Below are 21,121 nucleotides of genomic sequence, written 5' to 3' on the forward strand. Positions count from 1 at the left end.
AATTCTCGGAAGTCGGAATATGGTGTGGCTAGAGAGGTTTGTTTTGCTTCTGTCTGCCACGCCAATAACAGGTATAGAAAAAAATTGAGTTTAGTTAACAAAAATTTTAGTAAATATAAGGGAGGTTCAAATGACATAAGATTGGACAAAAATAAGTAGTCAAATTCAAAAAAAAAATAAACTACAAAATATAACTCGATTTCAGTCACTTAATGTTACCTGAGCTTGCTACTAAAGATCCACTCATCAATCAAAATTTGTCCACCATGCATCGTATAATAAAGTTTTGGTCTTAATACATCTTTTTCAATGTTTGATCTCAATAAGAGGCTTTGCTATTGAAGTTCTTAAAGTAAATTATCATGTACATGAGAAAATTGATAAAATCTTAACTATAACCTAGTGTATTACTTGTTGATAATAGTGTAGTATTCATTTAAACTTTATTTGACTTAGGTTCCCTTATGTAACAATTGAGATACATGTGTTAGGAAAACTGTCCAAACTTATTAATGAAAATATTTTCATTAGTTTATTAGTATATTCATCATTGAAAGGGTAATTTATTGATAATAACTTTTTTTTTTTCCATTTTGAAGTTTTATCTATTACAAATATCAATTTTATTTTTTTTAATTTTATTTTTTTTGGAATTTGGTTGGCAAGTGACAAATTGGAGTTTATTGCGCATTATAGGATTTATTTAGTGATAATGTTAAGGAACTTTTTGCTCCAATCAAAACTTGTAGGATTGATTTTCTCACAAGGTTTAAATGTGGAGTTAAAAAACACTAAAACAATCTCAATTCATTTGCTTGTTTGATTAGATATGAGAAGTATAATTACTTATACTGTAATTCTATTGTAATTTCAACACTTAATAAGGAATTGTCGGTAGTTGTTTGGTTGAGTATAGAAAGTTTCACTTACACGGTTACATTGAAAGATCAAGGAAAATTACTTTATCCATATTTGTGGGAAATTAAACCTTATATAATTAAAGTGTAATTCTCATAATTTATTAACCAAACAATTTCACCTTCTTTTTTCTCAAAATTCATGAATTAGGGACACTTGAAATTGAATCTAACAATACCCTTTTTCGCATTAATATAATCAACGTTTACATCCCATATAAATACAACTGTACAAGTAATTATCAAGGTTTCAAATAATTAATTCCATCGAGTTGCCACATTTTAAGGTTAATTACTTAGTGGAGTAAACACAAAATGTTGTTGCACTTTAATTCATGGGTGGAAATTAAGCTAGATAGTCAAAGACAATTGTAATTAAAATAAGCAAGAATTATACATAGTTGTTTTTTCTAGTAAGCTAGACTAAATAACAAACAAAAGTGTGCAAATGAAACAAATTTAGTATCCTTCCTTAGAACAACTCTTTCACAGCTGTGATTGCTTCTTATTTCTCCACCTTCTTTTCTGGGAGGATTCTAACATCACGTGCCTGCGCATGCGCAACTTGAGTTCAACATAGGAGTAATCATCGTTGACTTTGTTCAATTTATCAACTAATTTAACTCAAATCTACTTTTAACTCAACGTTATTTATTCTGTATGTTTGTACAACTCCTTTGTCCAAAAAAATAAAATAAAAAAATGTTTGCACAACTTACTTGAGTTTCATGTAACAAACCATGACTTCATATCATACACCAAACTGTTATAACTTATAATACAAATTACCGCCCTTTATTTACTATGTACATGTACAATTATATTACGTAATAATTTGTAAATTACTTTGTACAACGATATGACTAATTCTTTTTTATAAGCCATACGGTATGAATAATACATTATAACTATTTTGTAAGATAAGTTACACTTCCAAGTTCATCTAATGCAAGTTATGCAACAAAAAATCACGTAATAAATTGCTTTAAAACTTTGTTAAAAAAAAATGATCAAGATGCTCGAGGGATATGTTCAAGCATGAACTAACATAGACGTTTACACCATCAAGCGATCTTAGAAAATGCTTATTGTTCATAATTCATAAATACATACTTCATTTAAACTTTATTTAGAGTAGAAAGTGCCACCTTTTGCTGCAATTTGCATACGATTTTCATATAATATCATTATTACAAAACTTTGCTAATATTACCAATAATTACAATCTTTCCATCATTATACATCTTACTTTGTAGGTCGCGTAAACTTTGTAGTAAAGACAACAAACAAAGCATTTGTAGATCCAGAAAAAAATACAACTAAAAATCCATGAAATAATAATTACTTTAGTATATATAAGACTAATTAGTAACGAACATTTAGCCATGCAAACAAAATGATCATCACAAAAACATCCATCTTAATTAAGGACGATGGGTGCTACGAGAGAAACGATGTCTTGTAACATAGCGATTAACCAAAGCCAAAGCATTACTTGTGACCTTAGTAACACCTTCAACCTTTGCCTTAACCATATTCCTTACAATCTTCCCATGAATGTTGTCTTCAAAAGTCGCGGCACAATTAATTTGATCGGTAAGGGCAGTACTAGCCCAAGTCTCAACGTTACTCATATACCACATAAAATCATCAACACCAACTTTGTTGGTACATTTTCGGAGCTCCTTTAATGATAATCTAAGTTGGGCAACACTATCATTTATTTGGTCTATGCAATCACCTATGGCTTGGGCCTCTTCCAAATGGGCTATTTCAAGCCTACTAGCCAACTTGGTCAAGTAGGATCTTGTAAACTTAGCCTCAGTTATACTAACCCTTAATGCGATCTGAGCTAGTTGCAAATGGCCAAGGTCAGTTGAGTTAACAAATTTTGCTAGGGACTCTTCACACACTTTGGGGAAGCTAGTGGCACTACATGACATGATAGTGAAGGCTCTAGCCCTAGAACACCGACGACAACTCATAACATTGTTTGCGAGGAGGAGGAGAGAAATCGATACCAACAAGAAGGGAATGGTGTATCTTGCCATTAGGTTGATATATGGTGATATTTCTTATGAAGTATTGAAGATGTTAGAATGAATGAATGATTTTGGAGGTGGTGTTTGAGAGATATTAGAAGGGTGAGAAGGTGTATATATAGAAGGAAAAAATTAGTGTCTTAATTATATGCCAGCTTTAGTTTAGGGTCAATTGTTGAAGGTAATCCCATGTGCATAATTAAGTGCAAATTGAGCTTAGCTTAAGGTCAAAGCACTATATATGATATACTTAAGAGATGGATCTTTTACTAATTATTTATATGAATCTTGTTACTAAGAAGGAGACCTAGAAAGATCTGTAATAGATCTCTCTAATTCTATATAATTTTTTATTCATTTTATATAAAATGTCAAGGTATACGCATCTATAAAAATCTGGTGAGCAAGATCCCTTGGAAAAAAATAAGTTAATAATATGGTTGGGTACATAAGAAATTGAGATGTTAAATCTAGGGTTTCTCAATAGTAACAAACATGCTAATAATTTAATTATTGAAAGGAAAAAGATTAAAAACCAGCTCAAAGCCTCAAAGTGAGGAGAATTATTATATACAGCATATAGCAGAATAAGAGTGCAGAATTTTTATTATTTTTTTCCAGCAAGTGGTTTATAATTTACACATTTAATACAAAGTACATTATTTAGATTTTTTTTTAATTTTTTTTTTTTTAACTTTTAACCAGAACACTCTAATAGTACAATTCTCATAGTCCAACACCCGTACAAAATTAAAAAAAAAAAAAAAAAAAAAAAAAAAAAAAAAAAAAAATCCATATATTTTATTTATCCCAAATCTTAAAAATGGGATCACAAAACAATTAATTACCCTAAAATGGGAGTACAAGAATAGTTTTTGTGTGTGTGTGTGTTTTTTTTTCAAATGAACATCTCTATAATGCATTTACAGTTTTACACTAGTATAGTATTTTTTTTTAAATTAAGGTAAGAAAAAGAACATTAGGTATCCTCATAAGGGAAGTATATATTAAGCAAGTGTCCATATAAAATTATAAATTGATAGAGATGCCAAACTTTAAAAAATTATTTTTTTTTTCAAAAAATTTGGGTCTTATCTAAAAGGAATTTTAATAAAATTTGGGTCTTATCTAAATAGAGAAGAAAAAACAGTCTTAATAATTCACATATATCACCTTCAAATATTTGTGGTAATCACTTCAAATACAAGCAAAGGTGCTAAGTACTTATATCCATTGTATCTCATAATACCATAATGCTAGCAAAATTAAGACCAATAGCATGAATAATTACTCCGACATTAACCGCCAAGCTTGCATCTACCTCCATCTATCTGTCAACTACTTATTATTAAAAAAAAAAATATATCAAAATGAAAAATTATTAGCCAACAGAAGCAGTACTTCATGAGTTCATGCTACTATATTTAGTGTATAAGAAGTATATGTTAGTATGTTACTCGGAGTAACACACAAGCACCCTATTTCCTTTCCCCATCCATCTTTTTTTCCCGACCTCATTTTAACAAGATCGACTCGTAACCTTATTTACATGATTTTGAAGTAAACCTACGTTAAATATTATGTACAACTTTGAAATATTTTATATCTCGCAAATAATAGGGTGAACTCGTAACCTTATTAACAGGAATTTGAAGTAAAATAGTATAAATACACAAAATCAGTCCATTTTGCGAACTAAGATAAACTCCTTTCATTCGCTAGAACAGAGTCACAGACCTAACCTACCCGAGGATTCAAACTCAAGACATCGAGGTTGAAGCAAGGAGTTTGCACCACTAGACCATGCCAAAGCTTGGTGGCAGTAAGGCAAATAATTAATTTGAAGAAGTTTCTAGCAACTAACCAGAATACACAACCAAATACATGGAAGACAACATCAGGTGTAAGCAATGCAAGCATGTGCTTCAGCTTGCACTAGCAGATACTGGTATATGCACGTGCTACTTGGAACAAGAGAGACTAGTCAATGAGATCAATATTACTCAATGTACCCCATATTATAAGGGTCAGTGTCCCAATATTTGATACAGCCAACAATTTTTTTAAGGGTGTTTTAGGTGTCACTCGTTTAATGTTAATTCAAGTAATTCCTCTCTTTTTTCCTACTCAAGGGAGTTTGATGACAACCAAAGTATAAAGAATAGAGTCTTTCGGTCATGTGCCATTAGGGTACTCCAAATGTGAGAATTACATAACAATTAACCAGTAGTAAAAAAAAAAATTAGGAACAATTATTTAAGGATGAAGGGTAACTATTAACTAATAATAGTAGCTTAAATTGCTAATTACTCCGTAGAAGGCAAGGAAAGAAAGATCCAAAAAGTAGAATATGAAGTATACATGCATCCAACAATTTCACTAAGGTTTCATTATCATTCCAGTCCCTATATACTGTAGTATTTATTCCCAAATTCTTCACTTTACATACATTATACAATTCTTTATGACCAATCTAAGACTAGGCAAAACGTTTGGCCTGAAGGAAAAAATTTGTACCATGGTTATGGAATCAAAAACCCATCAAAGAATCCTTGACGGAGAGGACTTCCTGACCTTTACCCTCCCCCACCCCCGAACCTCATGCTGGATTATACTGTAAAGGGTTCCAAGACTTCCAAGTTCCGACCCAATGAGGCCTCACCCACCAAAAACAAAAACAAAAAAAAAAAAAAAAAAAAACTGAGTCTTTCCACAGAGGTCAGAAATCAGCCCAAAGTAAGAAACCAATATAGCAAGATCAGGAATTCAGGATCATAGAGTTACAAGAAAGAAGATGACAGGGGAAGGCTTTTCTTTTTGGGGGGTGCAATGCAAGGAGCCAGGGGAGGGCAAATATGTCATGACAGAAACAGAATAATACAAATAATTCAAATGTGAGTCACAAGGCAATAACATACTAAGAAAAGGTATGCACCGATCATCATATGCTATAATTCAAGGACCACCAGGTGCACAAATGTTGCACCAAAATTTACGCAATAAGCATTACACTGAAGGACAAGCATGATGATGTAGATTCAACATAACAATTGAGACACCAATGCCACTAGCCCTTGTGGGCTTGAGACCTCGGAACAATAAGCACATTAGGATACACTTACTCTATTCATACAACTACAATTGGAGTAACACGCTTAACAAAGAGGCACTACGAACAGAGCAACCAGCAACTACAAGGATACACTTAAACATACAGTAAAGTAAACAACAATAAATTACATATTGAATAGCACGATGGGATTGTGATCTAACCGTCAAAGAGAATACTCACTCAGCCACTTTCATGCCTGTTAAGTAAACTTTACTTTGAATTACTATGCCACCAATCCAAAAGCCGGGCATAACCATCAACCCTGCCTTTGGTTTTTGCTCGCTTTCATCAAGTACCAGGTTTTTCACCACACTTTCCATGTAAACCTCAGAGAACTCTGTTCCCTTGTTGACTTGAAATACCTTGACACTTGGGTCAAAAGAATGTGCGAGTCTATGCAAGAGCCAGATTGATTTTGCCAGTTTTAGGAAGGCCTGGTAGAAAGGGGTGCGAGGATGTCCACCCCCCATCACATAGTTCCGCTGATCCAAATTACCAAAGAAGGAGGCCTCCATTTTGGGGTGTACCAATATTAGATACTTGCTCCTGCAGAATTTACCAAAAATGGAATCAGGATTCTGACCCAGAGCATCTAAGGGATCCATTTCTCTCAAAGCAAGGTACTGGTGAAAGAAACTCTCTCTGTTCACTGAAAGATCTTCCGGTTTCTCTGTGAAACTTTCCTGTTGAAATCCCAAAAACATTCTTTGGCATATGCATGATTCAAATGCATATTTCTTGTGAGATCTCTTTGCATAAACAACACTTGGTTCAATCGACTGAGCTGCAGCATCGAGGTCCCAACCAGCTGCCTTCATCATGTTAATCAATGGTTTTGAAAAGTCATGGATAGCTTTGTATACAGATTCTACAGTTGAAATAAACAGATCAGGAGTTAAATCCACAGGGAAAAATCCATTTTGCTCTCCAGAAGCTTCTGAATCTCTTGTTGACAAGCCCCTAAGCTTAAGATTCTTTTCGAGTTTCTCTCGCTTTTGAGTAGCCTCTTCTATCTGATGCTGCAACTGATTTATCTCGGAATCTTTGTTCTGAATTTCTGATTGGAACTTTTTCACCATGACCTCATATGTCTTCAATAAACTTTGCTGCTCTTGGATCTCTGCAGCTAACCGAGAATCTTGAGGAGACACACACATAGGTTTGGGATTGTTTTCCCGGTAAAAATGCTTAAGCTCTGATAGATTCTTCAGCTCTGCAATGACTTGTTTATCAGCAACTTGAATTTTATCAGGATCATAGGGAGTATGAGCTGATTGAAGCTGGATATAAGCTGTCTTCAAAGAGGAAATATTATTAAAAATCCTTGATATTAGAGCATCTATAGCTTCGACACTTTGATTCATGGCCTCCTCCATTGGTTGAGGGTGTACTTTCTGGCTATTGCTCTCACGGAGTTGACTTTCCTTCACTTCACTGGGTAGCATAGCTACTTCAAAAGAACAGGTGGTCAAACAAACACCGCTCTCCCCAGAGCAACAACTGCAAGAATTATTCGCACAATTCACAAAGCCATAATTATATAGAGGGACAATTTGAATCCAATAAAGTATTAAAATAAACCAGACATTTCATTTCATCACTGATAATTCAGCCATTAGCATATGGAACACAACGCAAAGTCGACACAAAACTGGCTTATAATCGATGATCAACTATATTTAACAGTGATCTAGGAATGCCTAACACTGGCAATATAACAAAACCCAATTAGCATTAACCAGACTATCATACCATTGAATGCATCAAATTCATCTAAGCCAATATAAATTGGTTTCCTTCTCCAATCCCTAATGTTAGATCCAAGGCCGCCCAGGGCATGGTCATTAAGGGTTCAATTTAGGGTTCGAAACAAGCCCAAATAGGAATAGACTCGGTTTGAGCTTGAAAGGCTATTTTCGGATCAATTAGTCTATAAATGCAACACATTAGCAACCAAATTTGACTTAATTATCAAATTAGGGTTGAAAAAAATCACATGAAATCATTTCCGCTTAAGATTATCAACGTAAATAGCAAAAAGAAAATACTAGCAACAAATTCGGGATATAATCTTTCATAAACTCAGTAATTTATAATCAATTGTTCAAAATTCACCATAGAAGAACCCTAAATTGGACAATTAAGTTAACGATAGTGTGCAATTAAAACCCTAGATCGTGAAATTAATATTCGATGATTATAAATTTGAAAACATCTTACCTCAGAAGCAGTATTAATGGAGGAGAGAAAGCTAAGAAGCCACTTCAATGGAGAGCTCGGAAGCCACTTTAATGGAGGAGAGAGAAAGGTGCAGCGTTAGTGAAAAGCTCGAAAAAAGGGAAAAAAATTGAAAACATGAAAGATGATTAATGATGCGCATTATACCAACCGTCAGATCTAAATAATGCTCCGTATCAACAATCAGCATTCATTGGTGTTTTTATAATCCATTCTCATTATGATGTCGTTTTGTAATGGTCATAAGTCATAACACTTTTCTATTACAGGCTTGATTGGTTTGATATACTCGTAAATCGATAAAATGCATAGCCAATTGATCAGATTGGTAAATAAAAAACACCCTTAGCGACAATTTGGAAAAAATAAAATAACTCTGGCAACAATTTGGTAAAAAAAGTAAAAAAACTAAGCCCTAAGCGACAATTTGGTAAAAAAATAATCTCATGCGACAATTAACCCATAAATAACAAAAAATTCCGTCAACCTAGTCGCAAATGCTTATATTAGTTTATTTTTTTGTGGTTTTCTACTTTTCTGTCAACAACCCAAAAAAAAAAAATCATTTGAACTTCTCAAAACTGCTAGCAGGCGTACTAGCAAGTTAGCAACCTTTAAAGGCCAACAACTTGAAATACCATGTCTAGTATATTACTAACATATCATTTTCCCCCAACATTTGAACTTCTCAAAACTGGCAGTAGCAACCTTTACCTTAACCATTTTCCCCCAAAATTTATAGGATATCATGATCATTCGTAGTCATCCTCAATCGAGGCCTTATAATTAGGCAAATTATGCGATGCTTTTGCGACGTGCCAACGTGTCATGGGTGTGTACTGCATCAAGCTAGTTACAGTTCAAATTTTGCTACTTATACCCTTGCTAGTACGGAGTACTAAACAAAGAGAATATCAACATATCTGTTATCCGGTCTATATATAGTCATATAGAAGTGGCCTAGCCATTCCAACTCAATCTTCATGACTTCATGTTGAAGAAAAGGAATAATGCAGTCAAGGTGTCTCGAATAAGATCTCCCCCTGCTGCCGGGCCTGGTGTTTAGCACAAGCCAGCTTGTTGGTGCAGCTTTTTACCCGATGAATACTTCCTGTGTTCTCAATAAAGAAGTCAGGCCATTAGCAATATCATCTCCTAATAAACTCTGCGAAGTGTGAATTACTCAAATACACATACAGCAGTACATGCCAAACTTTATTTTCGCATGGTAATCAAGTACAATTTTGCTATACAATCTAGAACAGTCAAAGGAATGTATAACCTTTGTTTTTCATTTACTACAATTTGATAAAGCAGCCATACAGGTATGATTCTATGCATCAATCTACGGCCTTGGATATGCAGCTTAGATCATTAATAACTTCTCATCTGCAAGCCTGCAATAGTCTGATTACCTCTGGCCAAAGACCTCATGGCACTAGTTGACAATGGAATTCTTGGAGATATTACATATACGTCAAACTCTGTACAAATGTCATAGGAACATACAACCTGTCAGCTTTTTTCTAGAACTAGATCAAGCAGCCAGAAAATATAGACTATGCATCAATCTCAGGCCCTGGATATGCAGGTAGGCTCATTATTCGCTTGTCAATGACTGGACCTCCAACTGTGAAGTGGTAAAGACTTTGATAATCTGATCCTTTCAGGCCAAGCACCTCATGTACTGAAACAAATTACGGAACTTATTAACTATACTTGCAAAGTTGCAATTAGAAAAAAAAAAAAAAAAAAAAAAAAAAAAAAAAAAAAAAAAAAAAAAACCCTTCATCCTACAAATCTACAATCAAAAGGTTTTTATTATTAGTATTTATTTATTTTTAATTAGTTTTAGCACAAACTGCCTCCATGACATTTTTTGTTTCACATTCTCCCAACCCTCTTAATATTTGCTAGCTGTTTTACAATAATTTTTACATAAATTAAATACAATAGGAAGGTAAGTCTACTGTCTACAATATGTCACAAAAGATTGTAACTTGCTTCATAATTGTAAATACTTATTGGTTCAACCTGAGATTTAAAGGTAAGGTATGAATTGGAGCCAAGAGCATACAATGATATAAGTCTAAGAATTCTCATAGACGAATGAATTTGTCGTACAATCCTAAACTAATAATAAAGATCAATTTGTGAAAGATATTAAATGCTTATTTTCAGCCCCAAGGGATACGTATATCATTATCCAATTACTAAATTAGCTTCCAATAATTTTTTGTAATACAGATTAGTATCCAACTGCAGAGACATCATATATTGACAGTTAGTAATGCAAGACATTACTAAGAAATATGATTGGGATCTTGAAATAGCACAGAAAAGAAGCAACTGTAAACCTAGTTTCTGCTGAATGAAACTAAAGGTTTCCTAAATCCTGACCTAATTTTAAAACTTTTTATACTGATAGAGTAATGATGCAACAAAGAAGAAGAAGAAGAAGAAAATACACTTTTTAATCCTTTTCTATGAGCATAAAGGGTCCAGTGACACAAAGTGGCAACGTCTAGCAATCCTCTCGAACAACTCAAGCAACAGGGAAATCCAATTTCAAACAATTCTCCAAATTTCAGTCAAGCTATATTAAGTAATTAGATTTAAAGACAATTTAAGAGGACCAATACAAAGAAATATGAGAGCATGAAGGGGAATTTATATCATTACCAGGGTCGTCAAAAAAACAACCAATTCCAGTGGCAGAAATGCCCACTGCATGAGCCTCTAAGTAAAGCACTTGTCCTAGAACACCAGTCTCCCAGAAAAGCCGAGGATACATCCATGCACCCTTTGCCTGCAATGTAGGCTCAAAATGCGATATCATGCCAAGGCTGAAACATCCATCTCCAGCAATGTCCTGTGTTCAAATCCAGATGTAGATTCAAGAATTGAGTTCAAAAGAATTCTAAAATGCTACAATAATATAAGTCTAAGAATTCTGTAAATTGATTGCCTTTTCACTTCTTTCTCTCTCCCTCTTTTTTTACCCCTATGATTCTGCCTCAATCCTTTATAGCAGTGTTCATCTCGGCACAACAGATCCTAATCTATGAAAATGCATAACTGCAAATACTGTCAACTCATATGAGATGGTTTAAGTAGCTTCTGATAATTTCCTTTCATTCACTCAAAGGGGTATAGTATAACCAACACAGGAGTCAATACATAACGGTAACAGGTCAGACTACATGTTGTGACGTGTAGGGAAAAAAATCAGTACTTTTGTGCGGAAATTAAAATATATTTATCCAAACAATTACTAACTAAACCAATAAGATTCTTTTACATAAATAGCAACTTCAATTCACAACATGAAAAGAAGAAAAACAAATTGCTAATCTTGCAACAGTACCTGATGGCAGGAAAGTCTTTTTGAAATCTCATTACAGTCACCAGGTGCAAGTTCATAAAGAGGAAGGTCGACAGGGCAACCCTCAGGTTTCCTCCAAGTAAACTCTGGCCTCATATCATTCCTTAGATCATCGAAATGATTTTCATTTCTCACCAAGAAATACAAACCTTTAGGCAAACCTGACACCCTATGAACAAATAAAGCAGCATGTACTTCACTATCCCAAGAGAGAGCCCTAAATGGCAATGCCAACTGTTTGCCTTGCTTCTCTCCGCTCCTTGATCCGGAGGGGAGACAATGCAATAGAATTTGATAAAAAGTATCTCTATGAATAACAGTTATTCCATCCATATCGACTGCACTCCTCCTCTTCCTAACCACCTCCCTAACTGTTAATCCCTTATAAGAGCTATCACTACATACACCACTGCATTGAAAAGGATCAATTATCAATCTCTCCCCTACCAATAGTGGCTTCTTCACTGCTTCCGAAGTCTTATAGATAACATCCCAAACTACATGCTCTTTACTCAGTACATTAGGCTCTCCTTTCCAATCCAACTTCGAAAATTCTGATATCGTTGAGCTCAAATCCTTGAAACTCAAATCAAACTCCCCTTCTCCCCCACGGGGAAACACCGCCAATACACAATCTGGGTGCTCAAACTCAATCCCGGGGAACTTACCCTTAACGGGGCGACTAGGAATCGGCAATTTAGGGAAAGATTCAAACCCAAACAGCTTCTCTAAGTCATCAAACCCTAACCCATCAAGCAACTTAACATCCCAACCAAGCTCAGCAGCTGCAATAGCAACAGCAGCAATAGCATGCCCAACATCATGATTACAATACCTAAACGCCCTTTCTCCATACTTCCAAGCTTCCCGCCAAAAAATCGACGAAAACCCAACAAAAAAACAATCATCAGGAAAACCTCTATCAAAAAACCCAGCTGGAATTTCAGCCCTAATCTCTAATCCATGCTCTTTAGGTGCATAATGAGCCACAAACCCAGAATTCGACAAACCCCCAATTGCAGGAGCAACAATATAAGCCTCAGTAGGATGCAAATTCCCACTACTAGGGTTCACCCTAAGAGACCAAGTTGAAAACCCAGTAGTTTTCCAAGCAGATAAAGCTAAAGAATCATATAAAAACTGAGAAATTGACGAAAATGAAATGGGTTTTGGAGGAGGAAGAGAGAGAAAAATAGAGGAATATAAAGGCACCCCACCTGAAAATTGTTGTTCATCTTCTTCAATTGGAAAATGTTGGAGAGAAATTAATGGAGCATCAATGTATCTTCGAAACGGATTGGGTTGATTCGCCCAATCTAAACGACCCGGCCCTTTTGCGAATTTGGTGAAATGGTGTTTGGTTTGTTGATGGTATTGTAAGGTTTGTAAATGGTGGGATTTTTGCTGTTGTTTGAGTTCTTCCTCTGAAATTGAAGAAGATGAAGAAGAGAGTGACATTTTTAGTAGAATTCTGGAATTAGGGTTTGATTTTCTGATGGAATGGAGGCTGAAGAGGTGGTGGTGATGACGGTGGAGAGAGAGTGAGAATCTGGGGAAGATGTAATGGTGGCATTGCATTGCGTTGAATATGGAAAATAAATGGTTTTTTAGGAAAATAAAATATTTGTGGGAAAATTTCGTAATTTTGAGTATGTTCTAGACAATTGAAAGCTTAACGGTTTGTAATGACGGTTGAGTGTTGTTGTAGATTGGACTCATTCCCGTTTTAGTTGGTTTCAGCCCTTGTTTTTGTTTTTTTAAAACAACCGGAAGTCGATTATATTAATTTAAGGACGTTGAGTCCATCAAAACATAAGGGGAAATCTCATAAGGACAATAATTTACCCATACTTATTCAAGACTAAATGGAATAAGCTTTTTAAGATGATGAGCTACAAAATCCCCATCTCTCTTGACATGAGACCAAAATACATAATCAAAACTACGGGAGAAAAATAGAATGTCTTCAAGGATCGAGTCGAGGTCAATTAAATGGATGTCTGTCTTGGAGAGTTTTGAGACAATGGATGACTTGTCGGACTCAAAGATCACATTTTAAAGTCCAAATCTTCTAGCCAACTTAACAGCATGCACCAAAGCTTTACCTCCAGCAACAATTGGCTTTCAAAATCCACGAACCCTTGGTTTGAGGCCTTATTTAGTTCACTAGGCCTGTACAAAAGTATCCGAAAATCCGATCTGCAACTAATCCGAATTTTTGGATATCTAATTCGAGTTTTCATTTGGGATCGGATATCCGATCCGAAAAAGCGGATATAAAATGCAGATTTGGATATTAATTTTCAAATTTTTGGATATCCGATATCCGAAAGATACCCAAAATATGAAGCATAAAATAGTGAAATATATATAAGATTTTTAAATTGTTCATATAAAACTAATCTTGTATTATTAACTTATTATAATATTCATAATATATTTGATGATAATATTTATTGCAAAAGGACTATTATTTTAATAAAATATGTTGTACAACTTATCGATAAAAAAAACGGTAAAATCAGTGAAATTTTGAAAGTAATCATAACAATTTTACTTAATGTTGGATAATGGATGTGCGAAACATCCTATTCGAAAATTTTGGATAGATATCCGAATATCGGATATCCGAAATTTTTAAATAGAATTTGGATATCAATTTTTGATATCTGAGTATTCGGATATCCGATCCGAAATCACATTTCGGATCGGATATCCGATCCGTGAACAGGCCTATAGTTCACCTTGTTTTGCTTATTTCAAAAAAAATTTCGGATCGGATATCCGATCCGTGAACAGGCCTATAGTTCACCTTGTTTTGCTTATTTCAAAAAAAAAAAAAAGTTCAGATCAGAAAAAAATAAGTTCAGATCATATCATCGTTTTATGTGCAATTTGTTATCGCTAAATATGTTTAATTTCGTAATAAAAAATTATAAAAATTACATATTCATAAAATACACATTATTACAAATCTAACAAAATCTTACTTGATATATTTTAACCTTAATTATCATACATTTAAAGTCAAAGACTGGTTAAATCAGGCAATAAGATCATATCAGATTAGACCATATCAGATCAGCAAAAATCAGGTGACATAAACAATTTTTTTTATTCTTCCACCTACCCCACTACCTCCATATTTTATTAATTTCTCCTAATATTCTGCACATGGAGAAATGGAGCAACTATTTTAAAAAAAATAGATGAAGTACTTCTTTGAGGGTATACAAATTGTTCCTTTACAATCAGGGCTATACACCGGTCCAAAACCGAACCGGACCTGGATTAGCCCTATCGGGACCGGGACTTAAATTAAAGAATTTTGAGGACTGGAGATCGGACTTGATTCAACAGGTCCGGATTTCGGGTCAGACCTAATACAATAGGTCCGGTCTGGGTTTGGACTTGAGGGGACCTATTTTGTGAATTTTTTCCTTTTTTTTAATAAATAACCCATTGGACTTGTATTTGGATCTGTTTATGGACCTGTTATGATGATTTTAGACCTGTTGCATAATCTAGGCCTGTGTTTGATTTTTGAAAAAAAGCTTAAAAAAAAAACAATTTTACTAGGTTTTAGGTCTGAACCTGAAAACCCCGGTTTTGGACCTAATCCAGACCGGACCCAAATTCCTTGAAATTACCCGGACACAATCTACAGGTCCGATTTCGGTCGGTTTTCAGGTCCGGTTTTGTTTATGTACACCCCTACTTACAATTATTTTCTTGTATTAGAGTGGGTAATACTGTAACAGAGTATAGTAAAACTAGTACTTCCATTGCATTATTGGTAGAATTCTAATATCGGATTTGTTGGGAACTAGACTTCTTTTTCTCATTGTAAAAAATTACAGAAAAAACTTTTTACACGTTCTTTTAAGAAGGAGAAATTGTTATATATTTGGGTGTGTTGTACACCCAACTAAGAGTCTGTTCTAATTTTTCTACACTGAACTAAATTAAACAAAAAACATTGGAGCTGATTTGAACTGAAATTAAGGTGAAGAGGACAGATGCTAACTCAAGGTACGATACACCCGTGTGTATAAAACAATTTATATTTAAGTTCTAATGTTTTGTGACTATGAGTACTCACTTTCATTTATTGTATCTTCCCTAACATGGGTTTGTTTTTTCCTATCTTCCCTTAAATTAAAAAAAAACGTGGAGTAGTTTTTCCCCGGGGCAAGCCCCTGAGCCCTCGTGTGCACCCAAAAAAAACCAAAACGTGGAGTACGAACAACGGAGTAGAATAGTACAGAATTTGATTGGCTAACTCCACCTCCTCTAGTCCTTTACCTCTGCTGCCATTGCCAACTATTTAAACCATTCCAATCTCTCTTTCTCCTCCCAAAATTCATAAGCCTTTTTCTCCTTTTTCAGCTACTTCTCTTTCTTCTTCATCCATTTTACCAGGTACAATTCTTTTACTTTTTCTTCTGATTTTTAAGAATCTTAACTTCTCAAGTTCAATTTTATAAGGGTAATACAAAAATTATTTATTTATAAGTTTAAACTAATTCTTTGTGCTATAAACAATTATTATGTCTTATTATTTAGTTTTGGTTATTAATTCTCTGGAAATTTTCATGATTACTTTTCTGGGTATTGCTAGTTTTTGGTACTGGAAGTTTGAATTCAGTCCGATTCAACCCTAGATTTCGAATTTATTTTATTGTATCAATTGTCTGCCTGATTAATTTTGGATACCTGAATTGTAAAGTTACTACGTACAAATTAAGCTATCAGTTGCGGCATTTACTTAATATTCAACATTAATTTATGCATTTTGCATATCCCAATTAATGGTTGTTAGAATTCTTAGAAATGGTCATTGAGCGTGCTGGGCCGAGGTAAAAAATCAGCCCACTCCTCCGGCCAGAAATTATGTGCCCAAACTAGACGGGTCGTGTGGCCTTTTCGGGCTGGGCCAAAAAAACCAACTAAAATTGCTTAGGGTCTCTTCTGATTTACCCAAGTGAGTTGAATTGAACTGAACTAATTAGAGCTGAACTGAACTAAACTAAACTGAAATGAATTGTTTATGAGAGAAGGAAATCAGGAATTGAATTGATTGGAGATTGGAGATGAAGTGAATTAAGCCGAAGAGAACAGACCCTTAGCTTGCCAAAAAAAAAAAAAAAAAAAAAAAAAAAAAAGGACGGGTAGGAAAACCTGTCCAACATCGGGTCGGGCTCACTTTGATCACCTCTAGGAATTCTGGGTCATGTTGAAATGATCAGTACACTAGAATGCTAGATTATTCGGATAGCAAGGGCATGGTGAATGGATGGTTCTGGCAAATAAATTCTTCTGTACCTTTTTTATTTCACTGTTAATAAATGTTGAAATTCGAGATCAATCCTTGTTTCCCTTAGGAAAGGGGTGGGGGGATGATATTAGCACCTTTACAAAATGGACATCTCAAGAGTTAGAAATATGCTTTGTTTTGAGTTTTTATCTCAAGGGATAAATTAGTAAATAAAGTGATTTTACATCATGTTTTAGGGTGATAAATAATGGTTTGAAAGCTGTGACTGCTTACACATTGAAGTTTTTGATTGATCTTAATGATCTATATGGTGGAGATGATAATCTGATAGATCTATTATACATGCAGCCAATGCAGGAAAGGAGTTGTTATTTTATAATCTGCTACTCCGTATAACATTGTGTTTGTTGCGTTAATAATTGAGTTTGAAAAAATTTATATGTATACATGTGCTGTTTTAAATGTTTTCTCTCTTTTTACATGTGCAGTTTTCCTTCTTTAGTCATGCAGCAGGTTGCAAGGAGGGGGATTCATTTCATGCGGAGACTGCATGGAGCAAATATTCCTGAAGATATGATCGTTGAAGGCCAAAATCGAGTAATAGATGCCTCCCTCACCCTCATTCGTGAGAAGGCGAAGCTCAAGGTAGTTCAGCTATCCACATACAGTGATGAACTGATGATTACTGTCCTTATTTGAGTTTATTCCTTATTGCTCTGCCTTGTTATCTTCTAGAATGGATGATTAAATCTCGCACTAGTGTGTGTGAATTTGTTCCATTTTAATTGTTGTTTCTAGGGCGAGCTTGTGCGGGCCTTGGGAGGAGCCAAAGCAACATCTGCACTTCTTGGAATACCTCTGGGGCATAACTCTTCATTTCTCCAAGGGCCTGCTTTTGCACCCCCACGTATTAGGGAGGCAATGTGGTGTGGAAGCACAAATGCTACAACCGAAGGAGGTAATGTCATCTCTGATTATCCATTGTTGATAAATATCATGTACCTTTTTTTTTTTTGTTTTTTTGAAGACAAATATCATGTACCCTGTAACTAAAAAAATTTGGTAATCTGTAACTTTTAACAGAGTTTATTTACGAGGACACCTTGTTTTCTCTTTTTAGTTCTGTATTACCTTTTCTAAGATTTAAAAAAATTATATTCTATAAAATAATTAAAATGAAAAAGTATTCATGGAAACCATTTAAAACCTCATGTGTGTGCAGGATCAGCTAACTGATAATAACTTTCTGTAATCAGAAGGTTTGATTTCATATGTAATTGGTTTGTTTGATTTCAATTCAACTCACATCTGAAAGTAAGTACCATATGTTATACTATGAGAATTTGGGAACATGTTGAAGATGTTGATATAGACTTTCTACCTTTCATTTGTTTAACTTATATGCTAATTGCTTGCCGCTAAAACTGTGACATTATGCAGGAAAAGAAATAGATAACCCTCGAGTCCTAACAGATGTAGGCGATCTTCCTGTTCAAGAGATCAGAGATTGTGGAGTGGATGATGATAGACTGATGAACATTATCAGTCAGTCAGTCAAGCTAGTTATGGAAGAAGTAAGTCATCTCTTAAAATCTTCCCAACGTACAAGTAACCTGTTGTTTCCTTGAGCTTTGATTTTACATATAGAAAATCTTTTCCAGCTTTCACTTACAGATATTGCACAAGCATGATCACACCTTTTATTTTCATGCATGGGGGATACTTAATTTTTTTAATTCCACTAATAGTAATATATACATTGTTGTAGAGTCGAGTTTGATCTTATTGGCAATTGAACCCACGTTCCAAAAAAAAAGAAAAGAAAATGCATAAATAAAAAAAGGGCAAGGTCTGATGATCATCATGGTAGCTCACATGTTCATGTATACATGATGCTCATTCATCCTATCTACAGCTTATTATTTCTTCAACCATGATCTTGTTTCCACTCGTTGTATAGTTTATTTTCAGAGGTGAAGATATGACCCTCTTGAATTTTTTTGAAATTATTTTGTTCTGATTATTTTATTGGCAGGAACCTTTGCGTCCGATGGTGTTAGGTGGTGACCATTCAATATCTTACCCAGTTGTAAGAGCTGTGTCTGAAAAGCTTGGAGGACCTATAGATATTCTACATCTAGATGCCCATCCAGATATTTATCATGAATTCGAAGGGAACAAGTATTCTCATGCATCTTCTTTTGCCCGTATAATGGAGGGTGGCTATGCAAGGAGGCTGCTGCAGGTAATTGAGTTAATTTTTGTTTTTTCCTTTTCTTTAAATTGTTCAATAAAGAGACTCAGCCTGTGCTTGTTTTCAGTGATGTGCTCTGTGATCTTTTATAAAAGCAATTTTACTCTCACCTGTAGCCATCCTATAAAAAAGAGAAGATTGATTACTATTACCAGGTTTATCTAGTATGTTCATGCTGCAGTCCACCAATTATATAGATGGATACATTATAATATTCTATAGACTCCTCGGTTTTTGCAAAAACCACTAAGTAATCAGATTTTGAGCCATTAGTCACCATCTTTTCTACTCCATATTTAGCTACCGGGGTGGTAAAACAGGGCTTTGTGTTGAATAATTTCAATAGATCTCTTAATGAAGACCATTTACATCAGCATTTGGCTTGATGTTGGGATTGGCCTGCATTACCCATATGGACTGGACTGTACCACATAGTGTCTTTTCTGTTGGGTATATATAATATTCTTCTTAGTATATGATATTAAATGCCAGAAATCAAGAGCTGTTGACTTCCTTTTGGCATTGTAATGATCTCTGAAACTATAAGAATGTCATAAATTGTTCAGGTTGGTATAAGATCTATAAATAGCGAAGGTCGGGAGCAAGGAAAGAAATTTGGAGTGGAGCAATTTGAAATGCGAACATATTCACAAGATCGCCATTACTTGGAAAATTTGGTATTTCCTTATCTTTCTCATCTGCTCTGTGAATCTATGATTGCCAACTTATACATCATACTGTTTTATATGTTTCAATTTATGTTCATGCACATAAATGTACATCATGCTCTTCTATGCAGTTGCTTCATTTGTTTGACATCTAAGTTTCAATCCTATTATCCTTTCCTGGATTTCATTTTGCTTCCTTGATAACTCTCTTTCCTGAATTAACAATCTTTGCTCCCAAGAAATCCAACCTTCGTGTTATAGGTGGAGTATTAACAGCATTGTACATTTTCTAAATGATTTGTGTTCAATTTCTTGTTGTCACTCCTTTTTAAACAAAGCTTTGGAAATTTTCTTATTGTAGACGACCTGATGTTATCTTATTTGGGTACAATTGTCAGTCAATAAATTATCGAAGTCATTTATTTGCGTTACTTTGATGGCATACTACCTCAGTCCATGAAACCTTTAATATGCCTTATGTCCCATAGTAATCTATTAATTTCCAGTATTAGCATCTTTCCTCTCTGCTTCATCTCTAAAGTTGCCTCCCATGCATATCCATCTACCTTTTCACTTTCCTAATGTCCGTGCAAATTGCCAACATGCAATTTTGGGGCGAAAGATGAAGTGTGGAGTGAATTTGTTTTACTTCATCCGGATATTCAAGCGTTTTTGTGACTTTTTTCTCCTTTTGCATTGACTCAGAAACTGGGTGAGGGAGTTAAGGGTGTCTATGTGTCAATCGATGTGGACTGTCTTGACCCGGCATTTGCACCTGGTGTGTCTCACTTTGAGCCCGGAGGTCTGTCTTTTCGTGACGTTCTCAATATTCTGCATAATCTTCAAGGTGATATCGTGGCTGCAGACGTGGTTGAATTTAATCCTCAGAGGGACACTGTTGATGGTATGACAGCAATGGTTGCTGCCAAGTTGGTGAGAGAACTATCAGCAGTAATGTCAAAGTAATAGTCAACATCAATCATTCATACAATAAACTAGACCAGTACAGTTCTGTTACACAACAGATTAATTGGTTTATAGTGTTTGATTTTAATGTAGTATTGTTGTTGTCAAATTGTTATTATCTTCCAAAACTTAGCTGAGATTGAAAGCATGATTGCCAAATATCTAAATAAATTCATGCTTAGCTTTTGATTTTGTGAAAAAATGTTCATAACTAATTAGCTAATCTTCAATATTTTGCTCATTGTCGTGATTACAAAGTAA

At 34.6% G+C, this 21,121-nt stretch overlaps 4 protein-coding genes across 5 annotated transcripts; 1 reads left to right on the forward strand and 3 right to left on the reverse strand.

Annotated features, from left to right (window-relative positions):
- Window positions 1–1,992: 1,992 nt before the first annotated feature.
- Window positions 1,993–3,028, reverse strand: LOC145638466 (pectinesterase inhibitor 11-like). The gene has a single exon (XM_081689431.1). It carries the CDS (start codon window positions 2,966–2,968, stop codon window positions 2,342–2,344), a length of 627 nt encoding a protein of 208 aa, XP_081545557.1. The 5' UTR covers window positions 2,969–3,028; the 3' UTR covers window positions 1,993–2,341.
- A 2,846-nt stretch (window positions 3,029–5,874) lies between these two features.
- On the reverse strand, window positions 5,875–8,448 carry LOC145639489 (protein GRAVITROPIC IN THE LIGHT 1-like). Its single transcript, XM_081690744.1, has 2 exons — window positions 8,292–8,448; window positions 5,875–7,571 (listed from the first exon to the last, which is right to left on the reverse strand). The coding sequence occupies exon 2, from the start codon at window positions 7,514–7,516 to the stop codon at window positions 6,248–6,250; it is 1,269 nt and encodes a 422-aa protein (XP_081546870.1). The 5' UTR covers window positions 7,517–7,571; window positions 8,292–8,448; the 3' UTR covers window positions 5,875–6,247.
- Window positions 8,449–9,484: 1,036 nt separating this feature from the next.
- Window positions 9,485–13,400, reverse strand: LOC145638467 (uncharacterized). The gene is made up of 3 exons (XM_081689432.1): window positions 11,677–13,400; window positions 10,992–11,181; window positions 9,485–9,996 (listed from the first exon to the last, which is right to left on the reverse strand). The coding sequence occupies exons 1-3, from the start codon at window positions 13,270–13,272 to the stop codon at window positions 9,869–9,871; spliced, it is 1,914 nt and encodes a 637-aa protein (XP_081545558.1). The 5' UTR covers window positions 13,273–13,400; the 3' UTR covers window positions 9,485–9,868.
- Window positions 13,401–15,933: 2,533 nt separating this feature from the next.
- LOC145639490 (arginase 1, mitochondrial-like) lies at window positions 15,934–20,969 on the forward strand. Of its 2 annotated transcripts, none has more exons than XM_081690745.1 (7): window positions 15,934–16,116; window positions 17,461–17,617; window positions 17,771–17,930; window positions 18,413–18,546; window positions 19,008–19,217; window positions 19,793–19,903; window positions 20,600–20,969. In XM_081690745.1, the coding sequence occupies exons 2-7, from the start codon at window positions 17,477–17,479 to the stop codon at window positions 20,858–20,860; spliced, it is 1,017 nt and encodes a 338-aa protein (XP_081546871.1). In that variant the 5' UTR covers window positions 15,934–16,116; window positions 17,461–17,476; the 3' UTR covers window positions 20,861–20,969. The 2 variants fall into 2 exon arrangements, with proteins under 2 accessions (XP_081546871.1, XP_081546872.1); XM_081690746.1 differs by having other exon boundaries at window positions 17,475–17,617.
- Window positions 20,970–21,121: the final 152 nt, after the last annotated feature.

This window comes from Chenopodium album, chromosome 7 (assembly GCF_948465745.1).
Source record: "Chenopodium album chromosome 7, dcCheAlbu1.1, whole genome shotgun sequence".
Lineage (NCBI taxonomy): Eukaryota > Viridiplantae > Streptophyta > Magnoliopsida > Caryophyllales > Amaranthaceae > Chenopodium > Chenopodium album.